This window comes from Nylanderia fulva, unplaced genomic scaffold (assembly GCF_048542155.1).
Source record: "Nylanderia fulva isolate GAGA-0341 unplaced genomic scaffold, ASM4854215v1 Scaffold8, whole genome shotgun sequence".
NCBI classification, from domain to species: domain Eukaryota; kingdom Metazoa; phylum Arthropoda; class Insecta; order Hymenoptera; family Formicidae; genus Nylanderia; species Nylanderia fulva.
In genome coordinates this window covers 3866495-3883467 of record NW_028190916.1, presented here as the reverse complement: position 1 = coordinate 3883467, position 16973 = coordinate 3866495, and the positions used below count along the sequence as shown (strand labels likewise).

At 27.8% G+C, this 16973-nt stretch overlaps 2 protein-coding genes across 2 annotated transcripts; both read left to right on the top strand.

The window, feature by feature from the left end:
- Positions 1–11378: 11378 nt before the first annotated feature.
- On the top strand, positions 11379–14020 carry LOC114935168 (putative odorant receptor 92a). The gene is made up of 6 exons (XM_029307903.2): positions 11379–11671; positions 11870–12224; positions 12564–12794; positions 12861–12974; positions 13178–13333; positions 13973–14020. Exons 1-6 carry the CDS (start codon positions 11415–11417, stop codon positions 14018–14020), a joined length of 1161 nt encoding a protein of 386 aa, XP_029163736.2. The 5' UTR covers positions 11379–11414.
- Positions 14021–14513: 493 nt separating this feature from the next.
- On the top strand, positions 14514–16950 carry LOC114935179 (odorant receptor 10-like). Its single transcript, XM_085489213.1, has 6 exons — positions 14514–14806; positions 15025–15379; positions 15641–15871; positions 15948–16061; positions 16551–16706; positions 16852–16950. The coding sequence occupies exons 1-6, from the start codon at positions 14550–14552 to the stop codon at positions 16900–16902; spliced, it is 1164 nt and encodes a 387-aa protein (XP_085345339.1). The 5' UTR covers positions 14514–14549; the 3' UTR covers positions 16903–16950.
- The last annotated feature ends 23 nt before the right edge of the window (positions 16951–16973 follow it).

Below are 16973 nucleotides of genomic sequence, written 5' to 3'. Positions count from 1 at the left end.
CATTTAATTTGGGGATTAATAAGCATTCTTAATAAATTATTTTAATAGTTATTTACATTTTTATATTGTTTTAGTATGTTTTGTTGAATTGTTTAATTATTATTCAAAGATCTACGCATATGCATACAATTTTGACTTAATCAATAGGTATATTGTTGTAGGTATTTCTATTTTTAAGCTTTTATATAATACGATAAATGGACGTACAATTTTTTTGCTTTTCAAACTTGCTTTATTTATTTCTACGTGTGGGTTAAAATACAAAATACAAAATAATTCTGTCAAAATTATTAAAAGAAATTACCCTTACCTCTATACATTTCTTTTAGTAAGGAACGCATTTTTCTTTCATTTATCTCTCTTAAAACTTGCAATTAAACACACAAACAGTTTAGTTCTGCTCGTTTAAAATATTTAATGCACAATTACTATCATTCAATTAAATTATCGCATGTTAAGTGATCTCTTCCGATGATATAAAATATAAAACAAAAAATATATTAATATTTTGTCTACTCGTTGAAGATATCGTATTTTCAGAAAAAATGTATAATGTAGGAAATCTTTTTTTATATATTTATTTATTTTAATACTTTCTTATTTCTATTATCATTTTTATTTTACAGTCGTCAATATGTTATAAAATTTGTTATAAAATTATAAAATTAAATATTATATGTAAGTATAACAAACTTTATCTCAATTTATTGTTTTATAATTTATCATATATATATAACGATTATTGACAATTACTTAAACAGAGAACACATTTGACGTTTAAGAATGGACATGAAAGAGTGAATATTAATTCTGTATCTTATTATGAATATGTTTCAAATAGAAATACAAAATGTAGCAGTATATATAAATATATATATAATTTTGTTTAATCTAACCAAATATAATTACGCACGCAAAGCGAAGTTGTATTATTCTTTGATAATAAAATCTCAAAAATTGCGACGCATCCATACAAAAATTATTATTACAATTAATGCATAAAAAATATATTAATTAATTATGCAACGCATAAAAATTTAATATTTAAATCTTTTACAGAAAATACGAACGAAGAAGTAAAATTTTTTACAAGAACCTTTTGTGATTAAATATCTACGCTTTCATTAAACTCACGCGAAACTCCACACCCCATATATTCATTACGCTGCGCAGCTCGCGCGAAACTGATTCTCGTCACAGATTAATAGACAGATCGCCAAAGGCCTGCCTAAAGAAGAGACCGCCATCTTCGTGCGATAGACTTTGCCCCTTACCGACACACTTTGCCCCTGGTTCGAGTCCGTGCTAAATTTCGTAGACTTGAACCAAAAGACTTTGCCCCTGGTTCGAGTCCGTGCTAAATTTCGTAGACTCGACCAAAAGACTTTGCCCCTGGTGCAAGTCCAGGCTAAATTCGTTTGACATTACCAACAGACTTTGCCCCTGATGCGAATCCAGGCTAATTGATCATGAGACCAATTTGAGAGATTTGGCCCCCGTTGTGTGTGTGTGTGTGTGTGTGTGTGAGAGAGAGAGAGAGAGAGAGAGAGAGAGAGAGAGAGAGAATATTTTACATATATGCATATATATATATAAAATTTATTAAATATAAAAAATATATTTTTTACACATAAAATGTTTTTTTATTGAAATAATCACGATTTTAAATGTGATATAACACAGTGTTCAAAAATTTTTTAATTAAATTTTTTAATTAAATTTTATTAAAGAAAATTACTTGAAATTTTTTACATTAAGAATTTAAAGGCTCCTTATTCTCTTGTAGAAATTTATCACTACGCCAATTAATCACTTATTTTGAGTATTTAAAATACTATAATATACAGTAATTTAAGTATTCGAAATAAAAGTGATTAATTACTCGAAATAAGTGATAAATTGGCGTTACTAGTAATAAATTTCTATAAGGGTTGAAATAAAGTATAAAAGATAAATAGGCTATATGTGAGCCGTATGCGAAATGTGAGATGTAAGACGCATATTGAAATTTAATTTTTCGATATAACTTTCAAAAATGTACACGAGGTACAAAAAATTAGCTTGGACATTTGTAAGACTTAAAATTGGGATTAATTCTCAATTCTATTAATTAAATTTCGATATAACACACCTTACATCCGCGCACGGCTCACATATAGCCCATTTATTAGTGCAATTTTTAAGTTCCTTATTTTTCAAAGTTCACCTTTTTACGTTATCAAATATTTTTGGTACGTTTTCAAGAATTTTATATTTTTACTTACCGCAGTTTCTTATCCAAATGTAAAATCTTTTATCGCAGTCTATAAAAAATTGAAACAATTTACAATTTTATGATATAATATTATTATTATTACAATTTCTATATATATGCACATCTGTCAAATATCGTGATTTATTTCACATTATTATTATCTATTTTAATAAAAAAAAAAAAAAAACACTTGCAACAATCAAAAATAAACCGCCTGCCGCGAGCGGAAAATGCCAAGAAAGCACGCAATTTCCGCGAATCTCGTAATTTTTTTGAAAAATCAACAATTTCAACGAAATTGTAAATTCTTCAAATCACTGCACAAGTATAATTCACAATAATAATTTTCAGTAACTACGATAAAAAATCGTATACTGAAAACCGCAAACGAAAGTGCAATGGGAGTAAGAGTAAAGTCTGTGATAAAATTAATTGGCAATAGAAAATTAATAATTTTCAAATAGAAAAATTTTGAAATTACTGAGGATTTACAAATAATAAAGTAAAAATATTAAATAATTTATGTTTTCGAATTTTGCTCGCGGAGAGGATCTTTAAAACAAGATTTTTAGAAGAGAGGACCTTTAAAATATAAACAGACAAAAACGTTGGAAAAATTAAAGCGCGCGTTTAAACAGATAAACGCAATGAAATAAATACGCAATTGTTTTTACTTATCGCTGTAAGCTCACAAGCTTCTGACGTGCTATACACTTTTATATAATATATACAAGGTGTCTGGTAACTAACGGACCAATGATTAAGGGCGGATTCTCTGGCCAATTTGGAGACGATTTTTCCTTAGCAAAAATGTTGAGAAGTCAATAATTTTCGAGTTATAAGCGATTGAAAAAAATAGGTTTTTTGAAAACTAAACGTTTTGGAGTTAAAAGTCTAACATAATTACATTCTTCAGTTAATTTCAGGTAGAGTTTACTATAATAAAATTTTAATTTAAGGCTTAGTTATAAAGATACATAATGACAACGATTGGAAAGTTGTAAAAAATGATGACCTTTTTCGACATTTTCGCTGAGGAAAAATTGTTCCCAAATTGACCAAAGAGTTCATTTGTAATCGTTGGTTCGTTAGTTACCGGACACCCTGTATATTGGACACGAGTTTCGTTTGTTTCAGATTCTCGAGAGTTGAAGTAGGAACATACGAGTATCATATATCGTTTGTGACTTGCCGAATGAAAGCAAGACAGAGAGCGAACGAGATGATGAGCTTAATAGCTCATAATGTTATAAATAAATAAATAAAAAAATATAACCTGACCTACTAGTTATTGAATCTTTTTTTAATAAAATGTTTCATTATTATTATCATCTAAGTCTAAGTCGTTTAATTACTTTTTAGTTTTTTAATAATTAATTTAATTTATTCTAGTCATTTTTATATGAGAAAAATAATATCACGTATACGTTTTATAATGAATTAATATATTTCGGGAACCGAATTATATATTCTTAATAATATAAAAGTGTTCAAAAATTATATTTGACTTTTAATTTTAATTATTTTATAGCAAAGAGTTCCGAAATCTCTTACACACATAATGGGGATTTTTTTCATCCATATAATTCGCAATTAAGTATATATGTTAATTATTAATTTTAATAAAATAAAAATTAAAATTAAAGATCAAATATAATTTTTAAACACAAATATATTAAATTAATTATAAAACGTATACCCATGATAGTATTTTTCTCGTACAAAAATAATTAGAGTAAATTAAAAATCATAAAAGATTAAAAATTAATTAAAGAATTTAAACTTATATTTTATATAATAATAATAAAACATTTTATTACGTCAAACCGTCGTGAAATAATTAAATAAAATTTGCTAGTTACGTCAAAGTCAAGTTTTCTAAGCTTATAAAACATTTTATTAAAAAACAGATTCAATAAATATAAGTACATGTTATATATATACTTATATTTATTGAATCTGTTTTTTTTATAAAATGTTTTATTATTATCATATATAATATAAATTATTTAATTATTTTTTTATTTTTTTATGAGTAATTTAATTTGTTCTAGTTATTTTTGTACGAGAAAAATACTATCACGGGTATACGTTTTATAACGAATTAAATATATTTATGTTCAAAAATTATATTTGACCTTTAATTTTAATTTTGTATTTTATTAAAATTAATAATTAACATATATACTTAATTGCGAATTATATGGATGAACAAAATCCCTATTATGTGTGTAAGAGATTTCGGAACTCTTTGCTAAAATAATTAAAATTAAAAGTCAAATATAATTTTTGAACACTTTTATATTATTAAAAATATATAATTCGACTCTCGAAATATATTAATTCATTATAAAACGTATACGTATTAGTATTTTTCACATATTAAAATGATTAGAATAAATTAAATTAATTATTAAAAAACTAAAAAGTAATTAAACGACTTAGACTTAGATGATAATAATAATGAAACATTTATTAAAAAATAATTATAATAGGTTAGGTTAATATTTTATTTATTTATTTATTTATTTATTTATAACATCATAAAATTTTGTCCTTTCCGAAATACGCGAACGCTACGAAAAGATAAATCTCGTACATGCCGCCGGACGAGTTCATGAGCATGAGACGCTCTTATCTTGGGAACGTATTAATAGTTACTGCATTGACCACTACTACGATATGGCGCTGAAGTCAGTGAGAAATGCTGGTCTCTCCTTCATCCAGACCTTTGGCGATCTGTCTATTAATCTGTGTTCTCGTGCGGGGTATCGCGAGCGCGGGCCCGATGGTCACATGACCAGTAATCACGTGACCACTGGTCATGTGACCACTGATCATGTGACCACTGATCATGTGACCACTGGTCATGTGACCATCGGGCCCGCGCTCGCGATACCCCGCATGAGAATCAGTCTCGCGCGAGCTGCGCAGCGTAATGGAAATATGGGATGTATTAATCTGATGAAAAGGATAGAAAGAGAGTTGCTTTCGTCGTGCAGCGTGCAGAGCCATGCAGCATAGTGGACGCGTACAGACGTGCAATTCTAATGAAAGCGCATATATTTTGATCGAAAGTCTTGTAGAAAATTATTTTTTGTTTTCTGTTAAAAATTTATATATATATATTGAATTTTTATGAATCACGTAATTAATAAATATGTTTTTATACATGTATTGCAATAATAATTTTATATCAATGAATAATATAACTTTAGCTTCGCGTACGTAATTATATTCGATCAAACGAAGCAAAATAAGAAAAAATATATAGAGATACATCTATACAAAATAGTTTTCAAACAATACAATAGAAATTCGGCAAATTAAAATTATGTACATAATAGAAATTCAATAAATTAAAATTATATACATAATGAAAATTTGGGAATTAAAATTATGTACATAATAGAACTTATTTAGCGATTTAAAATTATGTACATAAAAATTCGAGAATTGAAATTATGTACATAATAGTAAATCGGCGAATTAAAATTATGGTCATAGAATCAAACAATTGTCATTGCAAAGATTAACAATTTGACAGTTGTAAAATGAACAATAGAAATGATATCAAAAGAGACGCTTGTGTTGTTTAGTAAAATTAAAAATTGCAGTTAAAATTAAACAAAATGCTTGTCAATATTTCTATGCATATAGAGATAAATTTATTTAGTTAAATTGTATGTTATTAAACTCTTATATTACTAATCTTCTATACTAATATATAAAAATTATCATTACATTTGATACAAATTTAATAATTGTTTTTTCTATATATTATTTTTTTTATATATTATTCTTATACCTTAATTGCATCAAATAGACCATTGAATCTACACTGAAAGATCTGCGCTTATCTAATTTGTACGATATACATGTATTTTGTCGCGTGCGCTTGTAATTGCACGTTTAATAATATGACTTTTTTACTTTTAAAACTCTTTGTACTTTTGCGTGTTCGGAAAAATAACGTTTTTTTGATTATTAGAGAAAAATACTCGCTTTTACTCGACTCCACGCACGATCGATTTCACGCACAAAAATATAATTCTCCCCTTATATACTTATCTCTTATAAAACTTGCTATAATTTAGTTCCGTTCGCTTAGAATACTTAATTCAACCGTTCAATCAAACTGTCATTAAACAATCTTTGTGTTATGCAGAAGATGCGACGAACGTTGGTTGTCGATATAAACGTATCGTAAAAAGATGAGACAGGAGAAATTACAAAAAAGCAGACAATTTATTCGCGATATCTTTTCTTCATAATAAAGATATCTACACATTATTTACTGCACAATGAAATTATAGAATAGAGTAGTATTACCACACAAGTAATGAGTTGCATTATTACTTATTACAGGAGGCATAATAGCGATTAATCCATATTTACTAGAGTGGGGGTACACTTGAAGAAATGGATGATGCCCTCTCAGTTCTGTCTCGTACTCTGACAAGTATATGTCCGATACTGACTGTTACTTTATCGCGTCTGCAAAATTGTAAACGAATGATACCGACAACTTCAATCAGTCCGTCGTTGAAAATCGGCCTTCGATTGATCGGTATGTGGCCGGGTGTACCATATTCCGCTGTTTGCTGGCTTACATTTATGTTGAACATGCTGATATTGCAGTATTTTCAATATATGTATGTAATTAATCATTTTAAAATGAGTGAGTTATCGAATCTCGTGGACAGTTTGCCTGCGACTTTAGATTTCACTTTAACGTTTTTTAAAATGATCATTTTTTGGATACATCGTCGGTAAGATATGGTTGTTATTTTGTTTAATTGTTCTGTTTAAGAAAATATTTAACATGTATTATTTCTGATACTTTCTTGTGCATGCATGTGTCTATAATGAATGATTTAATACTATGATTTAATTCTTATAAATGAAATATTTAAAAACTTGTGTAGAAAAAATAATATTTTTATTCGATATATGTGAGACCAATTAGTGTAACATATTGCAGAGTTCTTCATCAAATTATAATAGCTATGGCTAACGATTGGCGCAATTGCGTAAATAACGAACAGCATTTTTATGTGATGACAATTAAAGCCAATTTATCGCATTTTTTTTATAAAACTTTGTTGAGCTTCAATACAATTGTGGGGATACTTTATTACTTGGGCGATTATGCGATCCATTTTGACCATCTGGTCCACCATTACAACGATTCTTTACTTCAACTTCCTATCAAGATACAATTTCCTTTTAAATATGATCAATCACCTATTTTCGAATTGCTCATCGTAATTGTATTTTTGTGTGTAATGTTCCACATGCACGCAGTCACTGTTCTAAACGGATTGTTTTTTACATTGGTAACTTTTTTAGCATGATATATTATGGGCGTTTATATTGCTTATCAAAATTGTGTTTAATAAAATGACTTGCGATGATCTGCATTTAAAACGGACGATATTCTCGTAGAAATTTCACAAGTACAAATAAATATCATTAACTCTCTCTCCCTAATATAATTATATTAATATAATTTAACAATATATTATTTTTGTATAAAGTACATAAGATTTACATCATTGCCAGAGGAATTTATTTTGTAATAATTAAAATTTTTGCTTAAAAATATTATATAATATATTTCAAATTTTTGGTACCAAGAACATAGCTTTCAGAAACATTTATTATATGTGTAATATGTCATTGGAATTTTTTCAGAATTTTAAGTAAATTTTAGGTACTTCACGTAAGCGGACAAATCGAAATTATATGCCAAGAATTCAAAAATATTTCTGAAAAAATTTCTCTTAACGATTCTTCCTCACTTACATTAGGAGTGCTGATTGACAGGCACAACAAAGTGATTTCGTTTTCCAAAAATTTGGAGGAACTTTTCTCTCTCGTCGCACTGATGCAAGTCGTGTGGAATACCTTAGTTATTTGCTGTCTTGGATTCATGATTGTAATTGTAAGTTCTCCATATAAATATGGGACAATTGATATATTATATATTACTAATTATTCATATTTCTTCTTATTATTTATTGAAATAGTCTATCAATAATGGAAGCGGTGCCGTGGTTGTATTAAAAACCGCTTTTGGTTACATTGGCATAATGTTTGAGGTCTTCATAATTTGCTTTGCCGGAGAATACCTCAGCTTTAAGGTTGATAAGAAAAAAACTCGTACAATTTATAATTTATAATTACAAATGCACAATTTTTAGATCTTTAAAGATTTTTGAAGATCTCTGCCACGTTATTGATTAATTATTCGTTGTAAATGCAAACCTTTTTTTATTCTGTGAACAAAAACAACAGAATTAGTAACAAACATTTTTCTCTAATTGCTATTATGCTTCAAACATTTCAAACATTTTATAATCTATATTCTCAGTATAAATATATATGTTATTGCTACTGACACTATATAGAATTAGAAAAGTTCAATTAAATAGTAGATGGATGTACGTATGTATATATATATATATATATATATATATATATATATATAAATTAAATTGTTTTAATTAAATTTTTTCTGACTCTCTTTATATAGTGTCGACGGCTGTAGGCTATTTAGTTATCTATCAGATAAAAAATTGAATAAAAAAAGTAACTGGCATCTTTGCGGTTTTTTAGAGTATATCAATTGCCAATGCAGCATACGACACATTGTGGTATAATGTGCCACCAATGCAGAGTAAAGTTATAACATTTATAATAATGAGATCTCATAGACGACTGGGAATCACGGCAGGAAAAATGATGGATATGTCCTTTGAAACTTTTAGTAGTGTAAGTTATTAAATCTTTTTTAAACACACACAGTAAATAAAAATTTATTTTTCTTATAATTAATTTAAGTATTTGTTACAAAATATATTTTTTATTCATGCATATGTATTTGCATATTAAATTTACTTATTTTAATTTTTCTAGATTGTAAGAGCATCGGCATCATACGTATCGGTTTTACATGCAATGTATTAATATATGACAACATTTTGTTAAAATCACAACGTCGTTAATATAAAGTGATAACAAGATATTATTCATGAATTAATAAATATTTATTAATTATTCAGTTCAATATTTATTTAAATTTTTATCTAATTTGAATGTATTTGTAAAAAAAACAGAGATAGAAAGAGTTAGAAAGATTTGAATTACATTTACAATTTCAAATAATTATTGTTTTTATAATGCTATTACATATACTATATATTTACATTTATCAAGAAATGTAGCTTACGATTACATTGAATCAACCATTGAATTGTTATTGAAAGATCTGTACATTATGCAATTTGCATTTTATTAATGTTTTTATATCTTTCACTTTTAAAATTTTTATAATACGATAAATGAACACATACTTTTCTATTTTATAACTCTTTCTACTAGCGCGTGTGAACCGTAAAATAATTCTCTCGCAAAATTATTAAAGGAAATTACTCACTATTAAGCCCACACATTTTTCTCCAAGAAGATAAAAAGTTCTCCTCTCATTTATCTTTTTTAATATTTACAATCGAACACGTACACTGTTTAGTTCCGCTCGTTTAGAGTTTCTGTAATGTGTAATTGCTATCGTTTAACTGAACTACATTAAACAGGTTTCATGATATATGAACAGCTCTCTGAATTTGTGTTTTCTCGTCGAATATCATATTATTAGAAAAAAATGTATTTCTGTTTCTGGGCAAATTAGCTGATCTTCGCCTCTTCGCAATTTTTTAAAAACTCGAGAAATTGAATCGCCAATATAAATTACTCTTTATTTTATAATCCTTATACATTTAATTTATATAATACACATTTGCATATTCATGTATTTTGGCTCTTTAGTAAGAAGATTTATGATATTCCTGAACATATTGTCGTATGCAAATTTTATTCTTCATACTTTAAAAATTTTGTTTTATGCAAAATACAGTATCACTGCAAACTTAATTTTATGAGAATTATAATTGTTGTAGAAAAAATTTTATATTGCAAAATTACTATATTTAAAATTATAAAGTTTTTCTCAAAAAAACAACTGGAAATCACACACAGCTCTGGTAAAACTATACATATATTTTTGGAAGCTTATGCGAGTATAAGTTTTTACAATTTTGTTGACATATAATAAGAACAATGAATAATTTATTAATATTTACAAATATGCGACAGCGATTCAGTGAATATTATATTTTTTATGTACATATATTTATATAATATTAATTAAGCTATCACATTTTAATATAATTACTCTTAAAAAATTTCTTATTCCTTTAATTTTATTTAGTTTTTATAATGCACCCATTTATATAAAATTTGAAAATATATTTAATACAAATGCATGTTACTGCCTATTTTTGTTGCATGATTATATAAAAATTTTTTTGCTTTATAGATACGCTGTATAAATATACATATAACAGGACATTTCTTATCGAGAAAAGAAATGCATCTTTAGACTGCATAAAATTTATATATTTATCAGTAAATTTTTGTTAAAGGACTCGCGTGTATACAATTTGCACTTGTATAATCATAAAGCTTGTATGATATGTCAAATTGATGTATATTTTTTCCTTTAAATTTTTTTCATATACGTGTTCTGTAATTTTATTCCTTGAATCTTGAGTCATTAAATAAAATTACATGCTATTACGCAATTGAGAAGATACAATGTTTTCCTCACATTTATCTCTTTTAAGACTTACAATCGAACGCTATGCGGACACAATTTAATTACGCTTGCTTGGAATACTTAATGAATAATTACGATCATTTAATCGCACAGCACGTTTAGCTATCTTTGTAATAAAAACTGCAATAGACATTCGCTCTTTGCTGTCATTGGCTCAGAGAGAAACTCTGAAAAAAAATATGGTTGGTTCTCTTTTTTTAATTCTCTTTCTATCGAATTATAAAATACATTCAATACGCTTTTGCATCATAAAACTTACGATTACGGAATTATGGAGTGTTTATGCGAATAATGAGAGCTATCTCGATATATATATATACTACACAATAACGTATGATAGCAATTGATCCGTATATTCATTTGAGTGGGGATGCATCGTGTGGGGGTGCACGTGAAGAAACAGACGGTGCTCTCTTTCAGTATACATTTACAAATGCACCGAGACTGATCTTTCTCTCGCGCCTTTAAAATCTTTGACAGATGATAGTCGCGAGTACCATCAGTCCGGCGCTGAAAATCGGCCTTCGGTGCCTCGGTTTATGGCCGGACATGCCACACTCCACCGTTTATTGTTTCATTGTTATGTCGAGCACTCTGATTGTACAATATTTTCAGTATCTGTATGTATTCTCGCACTTTAAGCTTAGCGAACTGTCAAATCTTGTGGATGGTTTATCGTCGACTTTAGAAAGCAGTTTAATGTTTATTAAACTGGCTAGTCTTTGGAAGCATCGTCGGTAAGATGTCGTAAAAAGATTAATCTTTTCATCTGATTAAATATAACGCAGTCTTCCAATAAAATTGACCAGATTTTCCTTAAGCAGAATATGATTTATAATATTATATATATCATGTAAATCTTAGTTCACACAGCAGTGTATATTTTTGATCTCTCTGGTTCTTCTGATAAATCTAATTGATTACAATACTTACAGTCTTTTTCATCAACTTCTGGTTGCAATGGATAATGATTGGCGCGAGTGCAACGATGTCGATCAGTATTTGAACTTAATGACAATTAAAGCCGGTATATCGCATTTTTGTTCCAATGCTATGTTGAACTTTAATACATTTACCGGGATATTTTACCTCTTGGGCCATTACGCGATTCGTTTTGTATATCTGACAAAAAATTATAATAACAGTTTGCGGCAATTTCCCATTAAGATAGAATTTCCCTTTGAAACGGAGCAATCGCTGATTTTCGAGTTGCTCGGTATAGTCTTATTTATATATGTGATGATGGGTTCGTGCACGATTGCTATTGTAAATGGATTGATCTTCAGTTTGGTAAGTCTTTCACTTTAAATTTACGCATCTTTATTCTTTATGAAGACTGTGTAACAAAAAGAGAATATAATGAGAGCTTAGATCTTAAAAATAGTTGTACAAAGTTTACTTTGCATTTGCAAACATTTTATTATATACCAATTGTGATATCTTAACTATATTTATATTTTATTGCTAAACCAATTTTATAATTAAATAATTAAAATATAAAATTAATGTTATGTTTAAAATTATCACGGCTATTTTTTACATACACAACAAGCTTATTATTTTTTTATAGAAAAAAATGTGCATAAAATTTATTATAATATGATCTTTTGAAGAAAAAGAATATTGTAGGTATTTCACGTGAGCGGTCAAATCGATATCATATGTCAAGACTTCAGAACTCTTTCTGAGAATATTTATATTAATGGATCTTCCGTAGCGACATTAGGAACAATAATTGAGAGGCACAACAGAGTTGTTATATTTTCCCGACAAATTGGACAATTATTTTCCTTTATTATATTTATGCAAGTTGTTGCGAATACCTTAATTATCTGCTGCTTAGGATTTGTCGTCACAGTTGTAAGTGTTGTGACAAATTATGTGCTAATCAATATTATAAATTATTTATTTTTTGCATTAAAATAGTCAATTCATAATGAAACCAGTGTCTTCGTGTTATTAAAAGCTATTTTAGCTTATTTTGCCATAATGATAGAGGCCTTTATAATTTGCGTAGCCGGGGAATATCTTAGCTTTAAGGTTAGTAAATATTTTAAAATTATTAATCGTAAATGCACAATTTTTCAACTCGTAAGCATAGTAGTAATTATTTATCAATAAATTTAGAATTTTTTAAATTTTACATTTGATGTCGAAAAACATTATTTTTTAAATAAAGAAATTTATTAAATATAAAAAAATATTGTTTTATTCTGACGGACACTTTTTTGCATTGTTTTTAGAGTAAATCCATCTCTGATGCAGCATACGAATCATTATGGTACGACATGCCATCAAATCAAGGCAAGATTATATCATTCATGATAATGAGATCACAAAAACGACTAACGATTACAGCAGGGAAAATCATGAATCTATCCTTGGAAGCTTTCGCGAGCGTAAGTTTGACAGATATAACTATTATAAAAATTGTATTTCTTTTATAGAATTGTTTTTACTTACAATTAATTTGTGTCTTTTATGTGTGCGCATATTTGTGTATTATATATTGTAATTTTTTACTTTTATTTTACTTTAGATCATGAAAGCATCGGCATCATACGTGTCTGTCTTGCATGCGATGTATTAATATTAATAAATATTTTTTGAAATCATAGCATAGAATGATTATGTAGAAAATGTTATTATATATATGTATAATAATCTATATATGTTATATATAATAATTTAACTATTATTATTAAACTAGTTTTTTAACAATCTCTTTTAAGGCTGATTTAATTTGGATTTAAAATATACACATTAGATGTACAATTACATTTAATTTAATATAAATACATTAAGTTAATGTTCTTCCTTTCTTGCTTTTTTATTATACATATACATATTAAAATATAGTCTAACCAAAAAAGAAATATATAATATTTGCAAACTACATTAACATATATTTATTAGTGAATCTTTATAGAAACGTTTGTCTATATGCAGTTTATGTTTGCATAATTCTGCTAAAACAAATGTAATTATAAGCTTTTACAACATTTCGAATTAATTCACATTTCTTTTCTTATTTGAAGTCTTTCTCCATGAGTGTCCTGCAAAAGTTTTATTCCTTGAATCATTAAAAAAAATTATCCGCTATTAAGTAATTGATTATACGATCAGGAAGATACAAAATTCTCCATTTATTACTTTTAAGACTTGTAATCGAATGCAACCGCACAACTTAGTTCCATTCGTTTCGAATAATTGTGATTGTTCCACCAAGTTACGTTTATTGATCTTCACGATACAAAAAAATTCTATAGAATTTGCTTTCTTCGTCGATGACATTGCGTTATCAAAGATAAAAGTGAAGGGAAAACTGACATATGAACAACCAACTGCTCACGATATCTTTGTCATTTTACTATCGAAATACAATTATTAGACTTACGATGAAATTACGGAGTAATTTACCTTTTGTACGGATAATAAAGGCTATCTTAACTTACAATACGCAATAACGTATGATAGCGATTGATCTGTATTCACTTGAGTGGGGATGCATCGAGTGGGGATAAAAAAACGGACGATGCTTTCTCTCAGTTCACATTTACGAATGCGTCGACGCTGATCTTCATCATTTCCCTGCGTCTTTAAAATTCTTGACGAATGATAGTTACAAGTACCATCAATCCGGCGCTAAAAATCGGCCTTCAGTGCCTCGGTTTGTGGCCAAATGTGCCATATTCTACAATTTATTCGCTTCTTGTTATGTCGAGCATTCTAATCGTACAATACTTTCAATATCTATATGTGTTCTCTCATTTTAAACTTAGCGAGCTTTCCAATCTCGTGGACGGCTTATCTTCGACTTTAGAGAGCAGTTTGATGTTTATTAAGGTGGTTAGTCTTTGGAAGTATCGTCGGTAAGATATCGCAGAAAGATTAATCTTCTTTTGTTCCAAGTAATGCAGTTCTCTGATGTGCATTGTCAACTTGACCTTTCCTAAGTGGAACGTGACTTAATGCTATCACTTCAATCTTAGTTTGAACATCAGTGTATATATAGCATATGCATTAGATTGCGTAGAAAAGATAATGTCTCTTCGTCTGCCTAAATATCTGATGGATTAAATATTTGCAGCATTTTCCATCAACTCCTGGCCGCGATGGATAATGATTGGCGCGAGTGCAGCTACGTCGATCAGCATATGAATATAATGACAATTAATGCCGGTATATCGCATTATTTTTCCAATGCTATGTTGACTTTTAATACATTCGCTTCGGTATTTTATCTCTTGGGTGATTACGCGATTCGTTTTGTGTATCTAACGAAAGATTACAATAACAGTTTGCGGCAATTTCCTGTCAAAGCAGAATTTCCTTTTGAATCGGAGCAATCGCCGATCTTTGAATTGCTCGTCTTAGCACTATTTTTACATGTGATGTCGGACTCGTGTACAATCGCTATTGTAAATGCATTGATTTTCAGTCTGGTGAGTCTCGTACTTTCAATTTAAGCATCTTTATCAAGACTGTGTAACGTGATGAAAGCTTAGATCCACAGAAATTATCGCAAATTTTACTTTGTAAATTTATATTACATACGAATTGCATTACACATATATTAAATTATAATTAAATATTATGTGTAAAATTATCACGTCTATAAACTTATATGTTCTTTAGGAAAAATATGTATCCTCTTTTTTATGCACAATATTTATTTAATCTTTGGAAGAAAAAATGTATTGTAGGTGTTCCACGTAAGCGGTCAAATCGATATTATATGTGAAGACTTCAAAACAATTTCTAAAAGAATTTATGATGACTCTTCCGCATATACATTATTAGGACCGTTAATTGAAAGACATAACAGAGTGATTTTATTTTCCGAACGAATTGGGAAACTTTTTTCCTTTATCGCATTGATGCAAGTTGCTGCGAATACCTTAGTTATCTGTTGCATAGGATTTGTTATTACAATTGTGAGTATGCAATCGTGGATTATGCAAATCGATATATTATGATTTCTCTTTATTCCTTTTTTTCTTTTTAAAGTAGTCCATTCATAATGATGCCAGTGTCTTCGTGTTAATAAAAGCTATTTTAGCTTATATTGCTATAGCGATAGAGGCCTTTATCATTTGCTTTGCTGGGGAATACCTCAGCTTTAAGGTTAGTAAATATTTTAAAGTTATTAATCATAAATTAATTATTTTCTTAATGCGACATATAATGCGCAAGTATAATAATCATTTTCCAATAAATTGATCGTAATATCTAAAGTAATATGTTTGTTGCTTTTTAGAAATATAAAAATATTCTTTTTGTTATTTTTTTGTTTAATATTTATTAAAATATGTAAAACAAAAAATAAATTATTTTATAATTAAATAAATAATTTTTTAATTTTTGATGTATGCTGTTAATTTTTATTATATATTTTAAACATAAAACAGTAAAAGTTACATTATAAATTTTGCATTTATATTATAAAAAATTTAATTTATTATTTCAATTTTTTACAATTTTATATAGTGTGATAAGTCTAACAGAAGATTCGTCTTTTAAATATATAAAAAAGTTGTTTGAGTAATATAAAAAATATGAAAATTATTGTTCCGCCGTTTTTTGACAGACTTCTTTTTGTATTTTTTTTTATAGAGTAAATCTATCTCTGATGCAGCATACGAATCACTGTGGTATAATATGCCATCGAGTCAAGGTAAAGTTATATCGTTCATGATACTAAGATCTCAGAAGCGACTAGTTATCACAGCAGGGAAAATCATGAATTTATCCTTTGAAACTTTTGCAAGCGTACGTTTTTTGCCATTGTTATGTGTATATTGTAATAATTAATAAAAACTTTGTATTTTAATTAATTTTCCTTCGCAATAATTTGTGTGATTTTTATGTGTTCATTTTTCTGCATTTTACATCCTGTATAATTTTTTAATTTTAGATTATAAAAGCATCGGCATCATATGTATCTGTCTTGCATGCGATGTATTAATAATATTAGCAAGTATACAACAGTGATTTATTAAAGCCAAATTGTAATAATGTAGGTTAAATAATTTAGTA

Excerpts from the sequence above, each read along its gene's own strand:
- LOC114935168 (XM_029307903.2), top strand. The coding sequence starts at position 11,415 with ATGATAGTCGCGAGTACCATCAGTCCGGCGCTGAAAATCGGCCTTCGG. Across the intron at positions 12,795-12,860 it reads TAGGATTTGTCGTCACAGTT|TCAATTCATAATGAAACCAG; the intron begins GTAAGTGTTGTG and ends GCATTAAAATAG. Across the intron at positions 13,334-13,972 it reads CCTTGGAAGCTTTCGCGAGC|TCTTTCTCCATGAGTGTCCT; the intron begins GTAAGTTTGACA and ends TCTTATTTGAAG.
- LOC114935179 (XM_085489213.1), top strand. The coding sequence starts at position 14,550 with ATGATAGTTACAAGTACCATCAATCCGGCGCTAAAAATCGGCCTTCAG. Across the intron at positions 15,380-15,640 it reads ATGCATTGATTTTCAGTCTG|GTGTTCCACGTAAGCGGTCA; the intron begins GTGAGTCTCGTA and ends AATGTATTGTAG. Across the intron at positions 15,872-15,947 it reads TAGGATTTGTTATTACAATT|TCCATTCATAATGATGCCAG; the intron begins GTGAGTATGCAA and ends TTTTTAAAGTAG.